The following is a 21,823-nucleotide window of genomic DNA, read 5'->3' as shown; positions in this document are numbered from 1 at the left end:
ATATCCACGAAAACTCGTGCTTAAAATATAGCATCGGTTCATCTTTTTTCTTTTTTCAGGTTTTTCTTTTTTGTTTCTCTTCCTTTAGTCTTTTTTTGCAGTAGCATGGGGCGCACCTAAAATTCAGAATTAGTGTCAATTGTGTCAGAAATATTAAAAACTGAGTATTTTTTATTACAAAAGGGTAGTCAAGCACTAAAAGAGTAGGCCAAAGCCTGTTAGAGTCAGTGAGCCAAAGCTAGTGTGTCCTAAGGAGAGTGAGTAGGCTGAAGGCTGTTAGAGTTAGTGACCCAAACCTAGTGTCGTCCTGTGGAGAGTGAGTAGGCCGAGGCCTGTTGGAGTCAGTGGCCCAAAGCTCTAGTGTCCTGAGGAGAGTGAGGTAAACCTCAATGTGAGAGAAGACTTGTATTAGCTCCATTGTGAAGGCTGCTGCGTGTAAAGCTACTATGTATTTATTTGTGTTATGGAAACCTTGACATTGTAAATAATGCAACCATCTTATTTTACTACAAAGAAAAGCCTCCTATGGAAAATGTAACATTGGTCTGTGAGTTTTTGTTCTTCTTACCACTTTGGGCTACTGGTGCTGAGTCACGCTGCTGCTAATACGTTACTCTGCTGTACATTTATGAGGAGGGTCTTTTGTTAATAAGCCCACTCACCTAACAGATTGATGCCACTTTAAGTGCTATGGAATTATGGGAGTTGTAGTTACATCTGTTGTTTTGCATTGGACTAGGCCTACTTTCACCTTACTCTGTATCTTACTACTTTCTGTCATAGGTGTCCTGCTTACTCCGACACACTTTAATAGAAAATCTTTGGCTTTGAGCTGCTCATCCCTTTCCAAATGAAGGTTTTATATGGGTCTTTTTTCAACAACAGAACATTCAAATAACATGTGTTGTTGAAAGCTTTCGTGGCCAGAAGCACTGGGCTGCTGTGAGTTTTCAGGGCTGTATAGCCATGTTCCAGAAGCATTCTCTCCTGACGTTTCACCCACATCTATGACCTCTCAACCTCTGAGATGTGGGCAAAATGTCAGGAGAGAACATGGTCATACAACCCGGAAAACTCACAGCAACCCATTCAAATAACAGATGCATCTCAGCGTTCTGTCTTGTGTGATGTGGACTTTGTTTACTCACACACACCCCACACAACCTGCCACCTAATGCAGCTACTATAGCTGCAAATGTAAAATACAAAATAAAAATAATATAATTTATGAAACAACGGCAGCTGTGAGCAATACAGCCAAGGCCCACACAAGCTCCATCTCCTGCTCTCTTCCCCTCCCAATCTCTGCAAAGGGCTATCCTTCATTCCTGGTCTGAAAAGAGAGTTTGGGATATTTGTTGTCTCAGCCCACCCTTTCTGGGACTCTGCCTTTGCTGTGCAAACTCATACATTCTTGTAGGCTACCTGGAAAACCGAGGACACCTCTCCCTTGCTCGATGTGGTAACTGATTGCATCTTGTTGGAATCTACTTCATCTAAATGTCATTCTTCATCTAATAACGGTAATATCAGCTTTGGAATGATGCTAAGATAACACAAGTGTGAAAAGTGCATACTTCTGTGCTGCTTTAGAAGCATTCACTAAATGAATACATTAGAGCAGGTTGACTATCCTTTATCCAAATTTCCAAAATCCAAAATCTTTTAAAATTCAAAATTGTCCCTTTGGATGGCTGAGATAGTGACACCCTTGCTTTCTGACAGTTACATGTACACAAAATTTATTTCATACACAAAATTATTTAAAACGTTCTGTGATGTCATTTTCATGAGAAACATAACATTTGTCTTTAGGTCCCATCTATATGCAATTACTCCAGAATACAAAGAGATCCCAAATGCAGAACATTCCTGGTGTGATTGAACTGTATAGTTCCCAGCTCGTTTTGTTAGGCTGTCCCCCCCACAGCTTGAGAATAGCAATTTTTCTGTTAGTTTTACAAGGGTGGGGCTTAAGGAAACCCTTTCTGGTTTTGAATTGGAAATTGGCCCGCCCCTTTGCCCGGGAAAAGGGAGCCATCTTTAGTTTAAGGTTATTACTACCAGGGAAACTTGGAAGCAAGATGTGTCTATGGTTGGTCCCAGTGAGAACCAGGCTTGAACAAGCCATTTCAAGCCAGTAATACTACAACTACCATTCTGGGAACTCATGTGGCTATACCGATATACCACTGGGCAGTGACAGCCTGTGGAGTTCCCAGCGCCTTCAGCAAGGTACCAGGCCTCAATAGGAGAGGCCTGTTCTCTCAGCCTCTGTCCTGATCACTTTGGGCATTGGGCACCCCAGAGAAAGTAAACAAGGGAATGTTTCATCTGCCCTTCGTATCCAGAATCATCCACTAGCAGTGACTTCAAGAACAACCAGTTACCTTCAAACTTTAAGTATGGCCTTTGTTGTGGGGAAACCAAGATAATGCCTGGGTGGAGATAGGGCCATGACCAATTAATAAATTGTTACTGTATCTTGAAGGCAATAGCATGGACATTGATTCTGTGGGGTTCCTTGCTCAAACATGAAGGCAAACCAGCATCCTCCAAGATGATATAAAGTTAAGACACGTTAGTGCTAAAGACATTTGAGCAGTTTGGGTGTGATAGCACACCTGGTGCTAAGCATTTCGAATAAAGGATAACCAACTTGTACTGGCTCATATTTCCAGTGAGGCCTACTGTTTAAGTTAGATCAAAGGCAAATGCTGCTGCCAATAAAACCACACCCAGAGACACTTGGCTGATATGGCAACAAGTTTTATAGTCTTCCTGGAGAAGAATTCAGAGCAGATTCCCTCTGAACTACCAGTGTAACAATGCAACAAGTGCAGGTGTTGTGAACCCAGAGAAGATAGGTTAGATATAATAACCACATTTATTCAAGTATTCAGGAATATAACCAATTCAATTTGGTTTCAAGAATTGTAGGTCTCTCTCAGAGGTTTCCAAAGTGTCTTCCACACAACCCTGTAGTAGTTGGTGTCTACAGAAAGCACACTGTGTATGAAGACTGCTGCAACTCTTCGCTGTATCCTAAGCTGGTAGGCAAATTGCTATGGCTATCATTCCCAAGGCTCTATTTCTGGGCAATCTTTTCAGTTCTAGCCAAAGGCACCCTAAAGCCCGAACTGCACATATACCAAAATCTGGTAATGCAGTCTCACAGGTTTCTCAAAAACAAATCTGTAGGACAGAAGACTATCAATTCTCCACCAGAAGCCCAGGAGCCAGTACCTGGCAATCTCTATAAAGTTCAGAGTTCTCTCCATCTGGCGAAGAAAAATGGAGAATGGGACAAGCTTTCATTGAGATGTCGAAGATTTTGCCCAGGCATCTGTAGTTCATTTTATCTCAAGCCAAAACAAGTCCCAAAGAGTCCTTTGCATCAAACAGGAGAGATTAAATCCTGGAATTCCCTTTCACCCCAAACCCTGTTCTGAAGAGCTCCCACGAGGATCCTAGTAATGTGTGGTTGCTCCTCTGTAGGTGATACAGGCGTCTGCCGCTTTCCAGTAGGATCGGTTGTTTTCTCAGGCACAAGTGGTGTTTTGATGAAGACACAGTGTGCAAGCTATTGCTCATGAACAATTCATAGTTTTGCTGCTAGAAGGCAAGTGGGTGGTGTAGCAGTGTGTACACACACGGACTGGTTTCAGTTGCCTCAAGTGGGGCAGAGGTGCCAGGTGTGACGAGCAGCGGGAGCAAAAAATCTGGAGAAAAATAAAATTGTGCATTAATAATGGGTCAAGGGGGTGACCTGATGTTGCAAACACTGCTTCGGACACAAAGAAGAGCATGGCCTCTCCACCAAGACTTGGGTCCAGTGTAACCCAGTACAGATCCTGTCATGAATGTAACCAGATTCATTTTAGTCCTCTTCTTACAAACAATATACAGTCTGCCCACCACACTTGTGGGTTTCATTTTTGTAGATTTGATTGTGTTTGATTAATCCATCAACTGCCTCAAGAACAAATACTGTATATACTAGAGTTTTTCAGCCCTTTTTTCAGCCCTTTTCAGTTTTTCAGCCTTTTAGATTGAAAAAGCTCCTCTTGGCTTATACTTGAGTCAAAGTGATTTATTATTTTACTCTGTTATCATTATTATTTTTATTACATTTATTATTTTATTCTATTATTATTATTATTACATTTCCATTATTTTACTCTATTATTATTACACTTATTATTTTACTCTATTATTACTGTTATTATTACATTTCCATTATTTTACTCTATTATTATTATTATTACATTTATTATTTTACTCTTATTATTGGAAGGATACGTAAGCACATTTACATTGAAGAAGGTTAGAATAATGGTTTAATCAGAGTTGGGCAGCCTTATCTTAAATCACAGTTTTATGTAAATATTCAAAAACATTTAATCTACTGAGACCTCAATTAATGTAATTTTATTGGTATCTATTTTTATTTTGAAATTTACCAGTAGCTGCTGCATTTCCCATCCTCGGCTTATACTAGAGTCAATATGTTTCCCCAGTTTTTTTGTGGTAAAATTAGGTGCCTCGGTTTATATTCGGGTCGCTTTGGGGGGAAATCTACTTAAAAAGTGCCCAAAATACCACCTACAGCAGTGTTCTCATGCTAAATAGTTAAACTCCCCAGTTTTTGCTGGTTTTCAGCCAAAACAGTCTGACAAAATGTTCAGTACATTTCCAGTCATGGACAGGACTGATTTGTGGTTGATTTTCTTCTGGAAAATCAGATGGTAGAGTTTTCCACAGGAGCTAAATTAGGCTAAACAACAGCCCATAGTTAAAACAGAGACCACTATTGTCTCTCCAGCCACTATGTTGATTTGACTTCTCCCAATGAAAAGGACTTTACAGAACCCTACATAACATTTTGTACCTTTCCACAACTCCGGCAATGATGGCGTCGACGAAGAAATGTGAAAGGCTGGCGGCAGGCCATGCAGTGGCTGCAAGTACTGTCTGGCACCCATTCTGGTGGCCCCAAAGCACCTGGAAAGAAGCAGAAGGGCAGGTGTTGAGCTGGCTGCGCATCTGAGGTCAATCAGAGCCACAATGCCTAGGCTGAAGAGTGTTAAGAAAACCCGTAAATTCATCAAGCCTCCTCTGACTACTATATTCATAAATAGCTGATAACAGTCAGAAACAAAGGTGTGTTGGTCTGTTTCACCATAAAAATGAGATGGTTTGGGGGGGGGGGGAGAGAGAAAGCTAGCAGCACCTGTAAGGCTGATTTATTTAACCATGAATTGTTGGGGGGGGGGGGGGTGTCACCTCCTTTTTTCAGTACATCTCATCCTATAACAACTGGTATTTACTCTGAAATGTGCTGCTAACTTTTATCCCTTCACCCCGCAATTGCTTTCAGTCAGACAAAGAGGTTCACTTCATAGTAAAGAAGTAGAGCAGAGAGCTGGGGGAGGGGGGTCATAAAGAGCTCCACATTAAGATTCATCTAGCTAGGTACAAAGATTCAGGATAGGACAAGACTCAGACCCAAAAGGGTCTCAAGTGGGAAATACCCGTTATAAAGCAAGAACTGGACTTTGAGCAGGATCTCCAGTCTGGAAAACAAAACTACCTCAGCAATATCTGCTGTCCCATCCTTAGTCTAAAAATATTTGAGCATGCTGTGTACTTTTCTTGAAAGTCAGGCAGAGGGAATGACTCACTGGATCAAGCGATTTTCCCTCGGACAACGATCATGCCCAAACAGGCCTGTAAATGACCCTTTCCACAATCTGTGTTCTCACCTTCTCTGCCATTGCCTTCTCTGCTATTGGAACAGAGAGCACAGTTTTGTGTTTGAGAATCTGTTGGTGCCACGCATATCTCTGTCTCTGAAAATGAAAAAGGGGGGAATTATTATGAAGCAGGTTGCCACCATTCCACAAAAACACGCTTGCACAAATGTAAAGTGCCATATCCAAGATGCAGATTGCATAACCAGCAGAGAAGTTTGTAGACTGCTTCCATTATTATTATTATTATTATTATTATTATTATCATCATTATTATTATTATCCTTGATGAAAAATGGAGGAGATGTTGGGAGGAGAGAGGCTGACTACCCACGAAAGGCTCAACAAGCCTATTGACTGCTTCTCCTCCTCCTCCTCCCTTCCCCTGAGCAAAGCCATTCCATGTGGTGCCTGGAAGCAAGGGTGCCTTGGTGTCTTTGTTTTTAGGCCTGTTCCTGAGGTTATTTGGGGTGCCGATTCAGAAAATTGCATCAGCTCTAGATTATTAGATATGGTTTTCTGTGGGGGAGCAGATGGCAACTACTGGATGACATAAGTCTGTATCAGAAACTAGAGTTGATGTGGTCTATCCAATGCAATTTTCTGAATCAGCACCCCAAATAACCGAATCTAAAGTTGACCCAAAACTGATTAGTAATCCTTTTGGTACTAATGTTGGAGAGTGGTCCCTGGTCAAAGTGGTCCCTGGTTTAAAAAAAAGTTGGGGATCACTGCAATATAGGGACTCAATATGGTTAACAGCAAACATGACACAATAATGTTATGCTGAATACCAATATCATATAGTTTAGATGGCTAACATGCATGGCTAACAATTCATGAGCAATCTACAATGTGCAAAAGTAATGCATAGAGACAATGTGCCTTTACATGTTTTTTGTGCAGCAATGCATGTACACAATTTGACTTATGCCACCACCAGATGGATATGATCATTAGATATTGTCCAAAGAATTCACTCAGCATATGTTGAAGAACTAACAATTGTGTATGCCACTAATAGGATGATGATCATTTTGTATAAAGTGGGTACGTTAGCCAAAAACGTGATGGGGAACTTTTGTAGGTATTAAGCTAAGGGGAATTTTCTGCTTCTGTGATGCTCTGAGGAGGCCACCATCAGAAAATGTAAACAGAAAAAAATGCTGGCGAAGGAACAAATCGATCAATAGCCAGAAATCCACTTATTTTGGAAAAAAAATGTTTTTAAATAGTTCAAGAATGCAGCAGGAAGGAGAGATGTCTTGCCATTTACTTAGAATGTGATTTGTGATCAAGGAGGCTTCCAGGAAGGGCAATTCATTATTGCCATTGCTGTTGTCAGAAAAAAGGCAGCCCTGGAGAATCTTGAAGGCCACAAAAACAGTCCTGAGAGGTCAGATTTTGTCTGCTTTGAAAGTGGGGGACAGAAAGAGATAAAATCTCATAGAACAAGGGAAGAAATTTGCATGGATCACTTCAGGCATGTGATCAACTGAGAAATTTTTTCCTATGTTCATTGTTGCTAACATGCCTGTTACGGGACATCCAAAAGACAAAGTGGAAGAAAACTGAACCAAGCAAACCCAGTTACAACCACTGAAATGTGCTTTCAATAGTAGAAATGTTAACGGCACCTTGACTTAAACACCAAGAAAACTAGCTGACTTCTAAATAGACAATTATAAAGATGATCTGCAACTTTTCCATCTTCTTAACAGATTTTTTTTTTTTTGTTAACAAAAAATGGATCAAGGAAGAGAAAGCAGAAGAAGGTTTGTGATAGAAGATGCCATTATCTAGATTTCCATAAAATTCTGTAAACAAGACAGGGCAATTGCACAATAAAACTGTTGTCTGGAATGATCCTATAATTCTGAAACTCCCTTCTAGGGCCAATTGTGCTGTGTCAATATGCAACCAATGGAGAAGAGCAATAAGCTTTCCTGGGCCAGTTCATACATCTCATTTTTACTGAACAGAGTTAAATACCCCCATGAAGTAGCATGTTTGGCAGGATAACTCATACCAAGCCAATTCTCTCACATCACTTAGAATCACAGAGTTGGAAGAGACCTTGTGGGCCATCTAGTCCAACCCCCTGCCAAAAAGCAAGAAAATGGCATTCAAAGCATCCAGCCTCTGTTTAAAAGCCTCCAAAAAAGTGCCTCCACCACACTCGGGCTGAGAGTTCCACTGCTGAACAGCTTTCACAGTTAGGGAGTTCTTCCTAAGGTTCACGTGGAATCTCCTTTCCAGTAGTTTGAAGGCATCATTCCACGTCCTAGTCTCCAGAGCAGCAGAAAACACACTTTCTCCCTCCTCCCTGTGACTTCCCCTCACATATTTATACACGGCCATCATGTCTCCTCTCAGTCTTCTCTTCTTCAGGCTAAACATGCCCAGCTCTTTAAGCTGCTCCTCAAAGGTCTGGTTCTCCAGACCCTTGATTATTTTAGTCGCCCTCCTCTGGACACAGTCCAACTTGTCAACGTCTCCCTTTATCAGGTTCCAGTTTGGGGTTCAAACCGAGTCAGTGGATTTATTATTTAAAACCAGAAAGGAGTATCAACCCTTAGGAATAACTTGCTTAACTTAGATTGCTTTATTTAGACAGGCAATTTTATATTGGAACCCTGGTAATGTGTTTAGTTTGCTGCTGTGGATATGTTTTTATAAAACTATTTTTATTGCTGTTTATTTAATTGTGTTCAGATAGTTTTAAAACTGTGATATGTGTATGCATGTGTGCATGTGCATCAGCCACCATCAAACCGATTTTCATCCCAAAAAGTTTCTGTTTCTCAAGTCGCCCCTGACACACCAAAAAAAAAATCACAAAAAGTACTGTAAAAAACTGAAATAGGTATTGTAATGAGAAATAGCTAGGCATCCACTCAGAGATTTATATTCCTCTCATAAATTCATTTTCTTTGTTCTGCCTGGCTCAGAACAACAAAATGCTGCACCTGAACAACAATATAAAACCAGGCTCAGCATATAAAAAGCCACAGAGAGGAATTGGGATACAAAACCACATCATCCCAACCTTCAGTGCAGAAGCTTGCCAGGACAAGAATGTTTTTAACCAAGAAAGAGAAAGCAGAAAGAGAAGGCAGCAATTGCAGAGGCAGGCAACGTGTGGCCTGCCAGATCTTGTTGGACTGCAATTCCTGTCATTCCTAGCCAACACAGACAATAGTACAGATGTTGGGAATTTACACTGGAAAACATCTGGAGGTCCACAAACTTCCCACCCATTATAGGAGAAGCATTCTATAATCTCACAACGTTGCCAAAAGTGTTGGAAAATACATGTGGTTGCTGTAATCATTACAACGCCATAGCTTAAGCTATCTCACTGAGATAACAGCAGCTTTAATACGGGAGCACTTTGTGCTCTTATCCTCCTTAGCCCTTAGTTTTTCATCCTGCTTTGCTTGCAAGCACTAAAGAAAAGGACTATGAAACCACATATAACTTGAGAAGATTTACTCACGTCCAGTGTCTGTCACCACCAGTTCCTCTGTCCGGGAGGTCACAATTTTGAACACACTCTTCAGAATGGCACGCAAGTCGCTTGCAAAGTTGGTCTGGAGCTGGTCTGCCACTCCTGTCCATATACAAAACACCAGATCAGCTCAGCTCAGTTATATCAGTGACACATCAGTTCAAGAGATGATTGCAGACCTCAATCAACAAACATAACACACACAACACAGCCCATTGTGAGTACTGAACAATGAATTCTTTCCATTTGCATTCTCAACCAGCTAGCAAACTATTTTCACCAAATATTTCCAACCAATGCAATCAAATGGCTTATTAGGCTCAATTGCTGGCACTGTAGTGGAGTACAAAAATGCTTTTGTTTTTATTTTAAAGCTAAGTTAGAGCCATTTGCAAATGTGTGCACATGAATATAATTGTTACTACTCTCTCATTATTTACTATGCAAATGGTTGCAATCTTCTGAGCTACAGAGGATTTCATCAGAGTGCAAAACAACAAACACCAAGTACCACAGACCGATTCAGTTAGTTCTATTTTAAAGTAAAGTTCTTCTACACCTATGGCATAGGCCCTCTACCCTATAAAAGATTATTTCATCCTGAGTGGCTTCCCAAATCTCTTGTTACTGTTTTTAATCAGGGTCAACTTTATTTATTTATTTAGTGCATTTATATCCTGTCCTATCTCACCTCCACAGAGGGACTCAGGGCGGCTAACAACCGACACAGCATAGTGCCCACAATAAGAAAAGCATAAATATACGTAATATAACAAAAACAGTATAAAACAATATAAAAACATTAAATACAACTCCGAATCCAGTCGTAATCCTAAAAGCAGTCCATCATAGTCCATTAAAACCGTAATTTTGCCAGCAAGTCAGTCTAGTCTGCAAAGGCCTGATCCCACAGCCAGGATTTCACTTTTTTTTCGGAAGGACAAGAGAGATGGAGCTGATCTGATTTTGTTTGGGAAGGAATCTCATAGCCAAGGGACCACCATGGAGAAGGCCCTGTCTCTCATCCCCAAGAGTGATTGTGATGGTGGGGGGACTGAGAGCAGGGCCTCCCCTGATGATCTTAAGGTCCTAGGTGGCTCGTAGCAGGAGATACGTTCGGACAGGTAAACTGGGCCAGAACCGTTAAGGGCTTTATAGGCCAAAGCCAGCACTTTGAATTGTGCTCAGAAGCTAATAGGCAGCCAGTGGAGCTGGTGTAGCAAGACACTTCCCAGCTTCTTTGGGAAAATTAGTCTCATTTTTCATCTTCTTGCTAGAAACATTATCTGCTTATTTCCCAAATTTTGATGAAAAGAGAGCCATCACATCTCTTATGTTCTGAACATGTTTTGTTTTAATAAGCAGCACTTCATCACTCATCTGGTTAGTCCATATTGGAGGATTGCAAAGGATGGTCTGCCCGTTTAAGCTCCCTTTGCAACCAAAAAACCTAAGTGCAAGTCACAACCCCAAGAACACTGTGAAATATAGATAATGTAAAAACCCAGATTATCCCCCTTGGCAAAAAAAGGTGTTGGACTCACCAGAGATGCAGACAAATAGCGTGTGAATCATATCCTCTGTATTGCTGTAGCGGGCTCGCAGCTCCATCCTCCGGGTGCTCTGTGGAGGTCCTATGATCACTCCTACTGGGATGTTAGTAGCCTCTTGCCCAAGATGCCTGTCAGAAGAACAACAAGCAGTTAGAAAACTTATTCTACCTTCTATCCCTTTCACAGAACAAGAGTGAAGAAACCACAATCTGTCCTAGATTTCTTTGTGCAAGTTAATGAACTTGCCATTCTTTGACACTGAAGATGCATGTGGCCCCTGTATCTGCTCAGGGCCAGACAAAATGCCTGCACCCACCTTTCAGAGACAGTGCCACAAAATTCTAAAATACTGAGAGAAGTATGGCTGTTCAGAAATTCTGTCTGGTTGCCTTTATTCCCATCAAGCTAGCAAGTAGTTAAGAATACTGAAAACCACAAGCTGACAGCATATGACAGAAACACCTCTAGCTAGTTAACCTCCCGTTTGATCATTTGATACTACCTGAGACAGCTTCATTGTTGCCAATACTTTCACATTTTGGGGACAGAAGTGTAATGTATCCTGGGTGGGAACCCATATCTTCTCTACTCCTAGTATTCAAGTAGCCAACCAAGAATTACATTCAGTTAAGAGCAGAAAAAAACTCATTGGAATGAGTGGAAGGAGTAAAGGTTTTTGGTCACACCTTGGGGCAGGTGGGCAACTGTGTCGAGTTGAAAGATCTCTGGAGTCATGAGAGTCTTTGTCACTGAAGGGCTGTGAATCTGCAGCATTCTCATTCAGCACTCGTTTCTCCAGCTTGTAGAGTTCTTCCTTGGACAGAACACGCAGCAGTTCCCTGTAATTGAAAAGGCTTATAAAGGAGGCATCTAGGAAAACACAGCAAAGGAAGAGGATGAGCAACTCAGTTTGCACAGAGCCCTGAAAGAAGAGCAGTTCTAAACTCTCATTATTCTGCCTCATCCTCTGATAACTTCATATCTGTCTGCAAGGAAGTGCCACCTTTACTGAGTCTCTACCTCCCATCTTAAACATTTGATTCAGGGCTGATGAAATCTCGTCAACAACATCATGCAGTAAAATACTTCTAGGATTGCATCATTCAGATCACAAGTTTTCAGGAAGTGCATTTTTAAGGTATCCTCATGTATTTATTAAACTATTGCAATTAGAAAGAATAGCTAGGCCAGAGTTCTTTGTCCAATGTGATCAATTACTACATTCAGGACATTTTATAATATGTTGAGGCATTCAGACTGAAACCTTGTAAATATCTATACACATTATCCGCAACCTTATTTGTGTGCTCCTTCAAGAGTCTTTGTTATTGGTTAAGATATAAAACTATATATAGTAATAAATATAATTTTATTTTTTAAAAAACCCTTCCGTTTTTGGAGAATTGTAAAAAAGTGAGTCAGTGCCGTGTGTTTTGTATAGAATGTGCAGTTTGGTACAAAGTGTTTCTCCTTCTAAAAAAAAGAGACAAGCCCGACCTGTTTTGGTAATGTTCTAGCCAGGCTGCCCTGTTGAGTCACTCACCTGATTTTTCTAAGCAAGACATAAAACGGACTGAACACTCTAGATATCTCCTCAGGCCTCCTCTCCAAGTTGAGGGGTCCATCTGGATAAATCAGTAGACCGCTGGGTAGAAGAAAGAAAGAAGATAATGGGGCTACTCCATGTTTGTTTGTTTTTTTAAATAGTTCAAAAGTCACCAAAAATTAAATGGGGGTGAATAGTAGACCAACTTATTACAAAGTCTCTCTAAACAACACATCAGTGCCAAACCACAAACATCAGTGCTGAGCTCTTTAAAAACTATTTGTCCAACACAACAACAACTTTAGTCACACTTAATAGTCTGCTCCATCTTTTATATAGCCACCTAATTCAATCATGATACAACTTCTCTTTCTTTGGCCTGTATTCTGTGTTTAAACCCATCCAAATCAGAAGTCACATATAGAAATAATGTACATAACCTGCCAGAAATGCTATGGTGAAGTAGCATAGCCCCTTCTTGCAAGACAAGGGCAAAGTCTTTTGAAAAATCACTATGAGTGAAATGTGGCAAGTCAAGTCATAATGGGAAATGTCACCTGAAAATAATTGGATGCCTGGGCTGGCCTCCCATGCAAGGTAAAGAACACAAAAGACATACTATACAATTGTTAATCACCAGCAGCCTCTTCCAAGAATGGTCACTTGGAAAAGGAGTTTCCACACATTAGAAAGGCTTTCCATACATTATAATGCACTGTTGCAACATATTATGAATCATGTCAACACGGCAAAAACTGAAGCAGTAGCAGAAACTAAATTTAACCCAAGTGTAGGCCACTTCAAGCAGTGGAGGAATAAAGTGTCCCCACAATCTATATCCTACTACTACTGCATCACAAAATGTGGAGAAGGGCACCACATCCCATCTCAGAGGAAGGATACCATTTTCAAGAAAAGCTGTGCATCTCAAAGAACACAAGGCACACGGAGTGTGCCTTGTGTCAAAGTAAAAATATGATTATGAAGGGCTAGTGCAAATCTGACACTAGTGGGAGGGGCTGAAAGTGGCCTGTATATCACATTGAGTTCTAATTTATACCATGTGACATGCCAATGTCATTCTAACCATATTGCCATATCATTCTGTTACTGTCTTACCATAACTATGTATAGAATATATGCTTGTCCCGCTTTCTTTGACAAATAGAGTTGAAATTCAGGCATTTGGGCCTATGGGGCTCAATACTGCAGTAAAGATCTACACGCAATCATAAGGTGACTGTTAAAAGCAGAAGAAAAATGAACCCACATTACCTAATGATGGCCAGGCGAGGAATGGTGAACATCAGCTGTGGTTCATATCCATCAATCATATCCTGAGTCAAATGACCAAGTTTTAAAGCTCTAAGTGGGGAACGGAGGGAGGATAGGAGAGAAAGTAGAAAACTTAATACTATACATAAGGGCAGCTTTCAAACCACACCCCCACCATCCAGGCAACTAATCACCCTGGATATAAGTTAGACATAAAATTTCCATCTCAAAAGGTAATCAATTTTGTTTCATAATATGTAGGCTCATTGCGTTACAGAAGAAGACTGTGTTTGTCCAAATCACAGGAAGTGCCCAAACCCTCACCTGGCCACAGTTTCGCAAAAGAGCACAACGATCTCCTGCTGCCTATAGATCTCTTCAGGCGATTTCACTGAGACTAAAGATGAAACGTAGCTGGAAAGGAAAAATTATTATTATTATTATTATTATTATTATTATTATTATTATTATTATACTCTGCTTTATCTCCCCTGAAGGGGACTCAAAGCGGCTTAACATAAAAGCATTAGCATAACAATTTTAAAATATACAAACATTAAAACAGGATTAAATATAACCAGTATTTAAAAATTCCCCAGTTAAAAACCATTAAAACACATTCAAGGTTAAAAACCACAGCATCTCCTTAATTGATCTTAAACACCTTCATCTTTAAAAGACTGTCTGAATACAAGGGTTTTAGCCTGCTGCCAGAAGGACAGTAGGGAGAGGGCCATCCTGATTTCCCTAGTCATGGAGCAGCCACTCAGAAGGAAGGTCCACTCTCTCTTTCCCACCAACTGAGTTCCAGATGGAGAAGGGACTGAGAGAAGGGCCACTCCTGAAAATCTCAGGGCCCAGGCAGGTTCATACAAGGGGATGCAGTCAGCCTCCAGTTCAGCGCTGAGTCCAGGAGGACCCACAAACTGCAAATCTATGTCTTCAGGGGGAGCGTAACCCCACCCAGCACAGGCTGAATCCTTATTCCCTGGTCTGCCTTCCAACTGACCAGGAGTACCTCTGTCTTGTCTGGATTAAGTTTCTTCCCTCCCTCATCCAGTCCATTACTGATGACAGGCACTGGTTTGGGGTCAGGATAGCTTCCTTGGCTTTAGGTGGAAAGGAGTAGTAGAGTTGGTTGTTATCGACATATAGGTGTCACCGTACTCCAAAATTCCAGCTGACCCCTCCTACTGATTTCATGTATATGTTAAACAGCATGGAACTGAATGCTACCACTGCCAGTACCTGCTTAGCATACAAACATTTCCACAACCCCCACTTCTTCTGGGTTCCTTTGCAGCTATATATATATATATATATATATATATATATATATATATATGCCACTCAATAAGAATGCCCATTCTTGTTCAGATTCCCATTACCACCCAGATGTATGTGTCCAGGATGGATCCCAGCCAGCATGGCATTCAGCATCGGTCTGTTTATATGAAAATTTCAGCAGAACTTAGAATTTTTAGACCTCTGTATATAGATTTCTGACCAGCTTACTATCTTGTTTCCACTTCTTTGAATGGGGCACTAAAGAACTAGAACTCAGCAATTCTACTAGATCAGATCAGAGACCTATTTCATTTGACAGAGAAAATCCAGGAACTAAAACAGGGGGAAATGATCAATAGTGAGGGAGCCTACCTTAGCTCAAACTCAGCAAAGAGCATATCGAAGCGAACCAGTGCCCTCCGGATAGGTTCTGAATAAGGTCCTGGTTGGTTCAGGCTTTGTTCCCGAAGGACCACCCGCACCAACTCTAAGCTGCACAGGAGATCTTTGGCTAGGGGTCGTAATCGTACTCCATCTGCCTCATCCACATCAATATAGGTGTGTGCCATCAGACACTGAAAGGAAATAATACTGACAGCTCAGAAATACTGCCTGTTTTTCAGCTTCCTGCAATATAATACATTTATTTCAGAGCCAGGATGAGTGTTCCATCCAATTGCTGAAGGAGAATTCCAGGAACAGTCTCAGATTTCATCCCAGTAAAGCAACACTCCCTAAAGATTAAGTCATATCTGCTCAAGTGGAATCTGGTATAAGAAACTGCGGTGATGATTTATGGATGAGCAGAAAGGGAGAGATCGTGGCACCAAGCATTAGATATAGCATCAATTCAGCACTTCACATTTGTGTTTGTTGTTCATAACTGCTTAATTTTATTTCGTATCAAAAACATTGCCTAAATTAGTATAAAACTCATAAAAATAGAAGGAGTGCAGGCGGCGAAATATCTTTTGACCAAAAACAGGCAACAGTAATGGCATTGTCTGTAGCCTCCAATTCTTCCTCCGTACATGAGGCAGGGCATAGTGGACCAGCATACAGAAGCGGAGTTGTCTATATTGCTCCACAGTCACACAAAGTGTGGGATTCTGTGATTCTTTTAGGTAGTGCCATTTTGCCAGGTTGTCTTTTGATCTGCCCACTCCACTTCTGAGTCTGTTCAGGGACTTCCAAATTACCCATTCTTGGTTTGCCCCTGGAGGAAGACCTTTGTGGGGGAGCCATCTAATTGGGATTTTCTGGTTTAGCTGCCCAGAGGGATACCCTTGCTGTGGCTGGGGACACACCAAGAGGTGTGGTAGTCCTCATAAAGCTTTTCCTTGATTTGAGTCTGCTGGGAGGAGACTGGTAGCCATGTAGTGGGTGGCTTTCACAGTGTTCAACCTTATTTCTCTCACATTTAGCAGCAACTTCACGTTGCACATTGGGGGGAGGGGGAGCAATGCCAGCTAGCTTGTAGAGTTTATCAACAGGTGGAGGTTTAAGACGTCCTGTGATTATTCTGCATGTCAAGCTGACTTGGAGTTACAATGACCACATGAATGAGAGACCTCCAAATTGACCCTATAATCATTTGAGTGCTACTTGATTATGAATACAAAGGATCAAATTCATCCTCTCCAGGGCTCACCTCAGCAGCAAACAGCATGTGATTCCGGAGGTTGTCTACCAAAAGATCTTCAGGGAATTTAATGACATAGTCACGGCCATGACGTTCTGTGGGGATGCACTCATCCATAATCTGTTCTATAATGGACAGCAGTTCAGCCTGGTAAAATGGAAAGACACATTATTATCCGCAAGACCATGCCAGTGATACCCAATGATTCAGATACCCCAAAGCAGGAGATTATTTCTTCCCAGAACAGTACTGGATGGCAGATCACGTTTCTGGCATCTACTTAACAAAACATCTCACCCAAAACTAGAATGGAGTAGCAAAGTCAGTTCCTTTATTTCTTCTTTAGGACTTCTCTATACTTTGCACTTTATCCTTTGTAAAGGAAGGTTCGAAGCCAACTTACACAACAAAGAGGCATAATAATTAAAAATACAGTGTGTTGTATAGAGATGTGAGGAGATGCCATATTTTGGCAGTTTGGCAAGGATCAAGATAGGAAATAAAATATATTTACTTTATTAATCAATATCAGCTAGAGCCTGGAATGAAACTCAGTCTAAAGGTACAATGAGATCAACAGATGTCTTGTCACTTTCCTTAAGTAATGTGTGTGTTGATGGAATTTAAGGTACAGGATATGTAGTAATAAGAAACAAAACCACTATCCACAATAGAAACCTTTTATTTGAGGCAAAGAACACCTACTCCAACCTGCCAAAGCTGCCATTTATAATTGTATCATTTCCTCCTGTTTTATCAGCAGTTTACAACTACATTCATTTCATATGCATTACCTGACTAAGGTGCAACTGGTTTAGCAGTGCTAAGTATTGTTGAGGATCTGTCTCGACATCCAGGCAGTTGATTTCTGTCACTACTTGAGTCACTCGTTCATCAGCATAGAAAAACTGTGACAACAGTCTGGTATCAGAACGCTGGACAAAAAACAAACAAAGAAAAAATCAGAAAGTGTGGATTATTCCTTGCTCTCAAAAGGAAAACGGGGTATCTATTAATCCTGTTTCTGGATTGGGCAACTTCTAAACATGTTTAGAAGCAATTTCCCACCCAATGAGAATAGCCCAGCTTTCTTCCCACTCTGCATATTACGTTCACACATGAGAATCATCACTTGAGATTTGAATGGTACTCATTTTATAAGAGCTATCTCAGATACTATTTACAGCAATCATTTTTTCATAAGATTTTGCAGAAACCTCTTTTGATATTTTAAGAGATGGGGTGGGGGAGAAAGTATGGAATGAAGAATAAATGCCCATTTGCCAAAATGTTTGATTTACACAAAACCACAGATGGAAAACATATTATGTAAACGTTCAGATGAAGTGTCCACCTAGCAACTAGACTCTAGTCCAATGTTTTGTTTACAAGAACAGCCAGCCAGGTCACAAGGCATTCCTACATATATATCAAGCCCTACCTGAGCAAGTCTGTGCCGTTTGTTTATATGGTATAATAATAAAACTCTGTTGGAAGAAGAAAGCTAGTTTAACTCTCAGGGTTCCATAGCTAGACCCTACCCACCCCAAACTACAGTATCACTGATGCCTTCAAATCTTTTATTAGTGAAGTGAAACAAGTATGATTCCTCCATGCCTATTTCAGTGCCTTCAAATCAAAGCACCTTCAGTAGAAGATGCAGGTTCTTGCATTGTACTTGTCAAGCTATTGCTCCTTAAATCAGCGTTTCTTAAGCTAACTGAAGTCACAGATCACTAGGTTTTCTCCCCAATATGCCCGCACCATATTTATGTCCATTTGCTACAACAATTTCATTGCAGCCTGGCAGGTACCAGCAGCCCATGATTTGCACCACCTGAGATCTAGAAATGTATTCTCTACTGGGTTGTTGTGAGTTTTCTGGGCTTAAATGCTAATCTAGATGGCCAATTAAATCATTCACACCTGCCTCAAACAGACAAGAGTTCTTTCTCCCACCCTGGACATTCCACAGATATATAAACACAATTTTCCAACAGACCTCACAACCTCTTGAGGATGCCTGCCATAAATGTAGGGGAAATGTCAGGAGAGAATGCTTCTGGATCATGGCCATACTGCCCAGAAAACTCACAACAACCCAGTGATTCCAGCCATGAAAGCCTTTGACAATACATTGAATTCCCTACTATTTCTGATCTAATCTGGGAGACGGCACTGCATGCAGGGAGTTTCCTGCAAACCTTTTACAATCTCAGTCAGTGTTTCCCAAACTCTGGTCTTCCAGGTATTTTGGACCTCAGCTCCCAAAATCCCCGATTACTGTCCAAGGCAGCAGAAGCTCATGGGAACTGAAGTCCAAAACACCTAGGGAATCGCTAGCCTGGATGTTCCTCTCCTCTATTAAAAAGCCCCTGCCAGTTTTTTATTTGATTACCTATCATCACTTCTTACGAACTCTAAGAGCTGTACTTCTATGGTGGTCTGAAACATCAATGATTGTGACTTTTCCAATAGAACTCTATTTCATAGGATCTTGAAGGTGCGTGGGAGACAAGAAAATTGGCTTGTGTTTAGCCTATGTTCTTAATACAGACATACAAGTCAACACTTGTTTTATTGCATGCAAGTATTGAATCACATTGAGTCCATCAGACCGGAAAACTCTACAAAAGCTGGATCTTGCCTCCCTTTCAGTTTACTAATTGCTAATATAGGCCTAGAGTGAAAAAGTGGACAGAGCTGTAGGAATTTGGGACTCCTCGTTAAGTTTGTTTTCTATTTGTTTACAAGCCCATCTTTCATATCAGTGCCATGTGAGTGCATACAACAGCCTTTGCCAAAAGCAAAGTAGAAGTAATAAATGTGAGATTATCAACAGTCATGCCAACAAGAGTCAGCACATTTGATCAGATTAAGCCTGGGGGCAAGCCAAGATTCTCAGAATACTGCTCTGAAGGCGTTAAACAGCTGATAGCAAATCACTTTGCACAAGTGCCTCTTCATTTACCCTCCCCTTTTAGCAGAGTTAAGAGAGAGCTAGACTTAACCCTTAGTCAAACAGTTGTGCTCAGCCCTGTCTCCACTGGCTAGAGGATTACCAATAGATTACATTCAGATATTAACTCTAAAAAAACCCAGCGAGCCTAGCCAATGTCAAAGGATTGTGGGAGTTGTAGGCCAAAAGCACCTGGGGAGTAGAATTGCTGACCCTCCATTTTTGCAACAAAAAGAATAACGATAGACTTCTAAAGGGCTTCTAGGCATACTGGTTTTTAAAACCTGTCAGCTAGCAAACATACTCTCTATTTGTTCCAAGTACTGTAAACAATAAAACAGGCTTTTGCCTGAGCACATTCAAGCTGCAAAACCCAATAATTTGAGAAAGATGCTAAAGCATACAGTCATTTTGCTGCTATAGATTAACCCAGCTGCTCTACTGGAATGACTACATTTTAAACATTCACAGATCCTAGTTTATTAAAACATCGATAGCTGTAACAACCATTAACCACACTCCTTCAGACCCACCAAGGGAAGAGATGGAATGTCTGTTACAGATTATTTCTAGGCAGGATTCAGCAATGTTACAGCTAGAGTTTCTGGTAACATAAAGGAAATACAAATACACAGAGCTGGGTTTATCGGTACCAACTGACGCGATCCCAGTAAAGATCTAATAGTGCTGTTGGGATCTCAAATTATAGGTAGGAAAGGGTGCCAAAATGGGGATGGAAAGATTTTGTATTTATTTTGTATAATGAAAACCATTTCTCTGAATGGGATGACTTTTTATAGACATTTTCGAGGGAATTTTTGTTTAGAGGATTTTTTGTTTAAAGCATCTTGCTTGAAATTATAATGCTGGAGGAGTAGAAATATATATATATATAGAGAGAGAGAGAGCTTGTTGTGGAAACAAGGAATGGTGATAAAGCTTCAGTAGAGACACCTTTTCCACATGATAATTCTTACAGTACTGAATTTCACTTCCTAGGGAAATCAGGCATTTGTAACTTGGGGACTGACTGTATTAACCTGCATTTAACGCCTATAATAAGTAACCAATAATTTTGTCACAAGTTCTAGAGAATAGGGTCCCTCACCTCACTGCACCATATATGCACTTCTCCTTGAATCACCACAATAGTAAAAACCTCATCAGATGGTTTATTTTTTCTTTTCTTAGCACGCTTCCAGAATGGAGCCAGGATGGAGTCTGCCAAAGCCCATCATATCATGTAGGGTACTTCCAGCAGGGCTCCATTGAGCTAAGTCCTGGCTCTGTCCTGGCAGCGTACTAAAAGAAACATTCAGGTGATTACCCGTATCCTCATAGAAGAAGCACGGGAGGAAGCCAGAGAGAACTCGGAATCATCATGGGATGGCAACCCATGACCAAACATGTCAAGGGGATAAAGCTGGGCACTGCCCCACGGTTTCACCCACTGTCCCCTGCCTTCTGGATCTCCATCTGACAAGGTCCTAAGTCAACCAACCCATTATTTCACTCATGAAATGGTAATTTGGGCAACTAAGCCTGGTGTGTGTTAATCCTAACTAGCTTCTTCAATTGTCAGGAATTCTGGGAGTTGAAGCTCCAAACAGCTGGAGGGTCGCAGTTTCAGGATGCCTGAGTCAGAGCAAAAAGCAACATCTCTTCCCTATGTACTCTCCATACATTTCAGTAAAGCAACCAATATTTAGGTACCCTTGCATGCTGTGTACCACTTCCCTCCTGTAGTGTTACTAACTCAAAGCCAGGAATGGAGTATCAGGCCTGTTCCTAAAAGTGTCCTGATATTGCCACCCCCCACCATCTCAGAAAGCCTACCTACATCTTAATACGCAGTGAACTGCTGACATTGGATCATAGCTAGCGACATGGGGTGAATCATATTCTGTGGTCATTACAACAGGCATACTAGCACGTTTGTTCAGCCAGAATTTCTCTCTCTAGATTGTCTCAAGGGTGGCCTCAATACACCAGATTCTACCTGGACTTAGAAGATAAAACTATCAGATAGTGTTGTCCACATTTCAGAGGAAGGAGCATTCAAAAGCACCTCTAAGTATTCCTTGCATTAAAAAACTTATGAAATTAATGGGGTTGCCTACACATACAGTCCATTCCAGACAAATATAGATGAAAACCGCCACCACCAGAAACCATAATCAGGCTGAGCCATACGCTCACATAAACAGCACTGACGTGGAATAATTTCCAAATAACTGACTCGGCAAAGGGTTTTAGGCAGAGTTAACAGAAGATTAAATCATCTTCTGTTATAACCA

General features: G+C 41.0%; 1 protein-coding gene across 1 annotated transcript in view; it reads right to left on the bottom strand.

The window, feature by feature from the left end:
• Window positions 1-2,868: 2,868 nt before the first annotated feature.
• The window catches only part of ZFYVE28 (zinc finger FYVE-type containing 28), a 32,716-nt gene continuing 13,761 nt past the window's right edge, over window positions 2,869-21,823 (bottom strand). The window contains exons 2-13 of the mRNA XM_060765640.2: window positions 17,362-17,502; window positions 16,577-16,714; window positions 15,298-15,500; window positions 13,963-14,052; window positions 13,639-13,728; window positions 12,361-12,462; window positions 11,504-11,656; window positions 10,809-10,945; window positions 9,253-9,366; window positions 5,766-5,852; window positions 4,892-5,004; window positions 2,869-3,722 (exon numbers count right to left, since the gene is read on the bottom strand). Of these exons, the coding sequence (XP_060621623.2) occupies window positions 3,591-3,722; window positions 4,892-5,004; window positions 5,766-5,852; window positions 9,253-9,366; window positions 10,809-10,945; window positions 11,504-11,656; window positions 12,361-12,462; window positions 13,639-13,728; window positions 13,963-14,052; window positions 15,298-15,500; window positions 16,577-16,714; window positions 17,362-17,502 (1,500 nt within the window). The 3' untranslated portion in view covers window positions 2,869-3,590. The remainder of the gene's footprint in view (window positions 3,723-4,891; window positions 5,005-5,765; window positions 5,853-9,252; window positions 9,367-10,808; window positions 10,946-11,503; window positions 11,657-12,360; window positions 12,463-13,638; window positions 13,729-13,962; window positions 14,053-15,297; window positions 15,501-16,576; window positions 16,715-17,361; window positions 17,503-21,823) is intronic.

The sequence above is a fragment of the Anolis sagrei genome, chromosome 2, assembly GCF_037176765.1.
Source record: "Anolis sagrei isolate rAnoSag1 chromosome 2, rAnoSag1.mat, whole genome shotgun sequence".
NCBI lineage: Eukaryota > Metazoa > Chordata > Lepidosauria > Squamata > Dactyloidae > Anolis > Anolis sagrei.
This window is presented reverse-complemented; position numbering and strand designations above follow the sequence as displayed.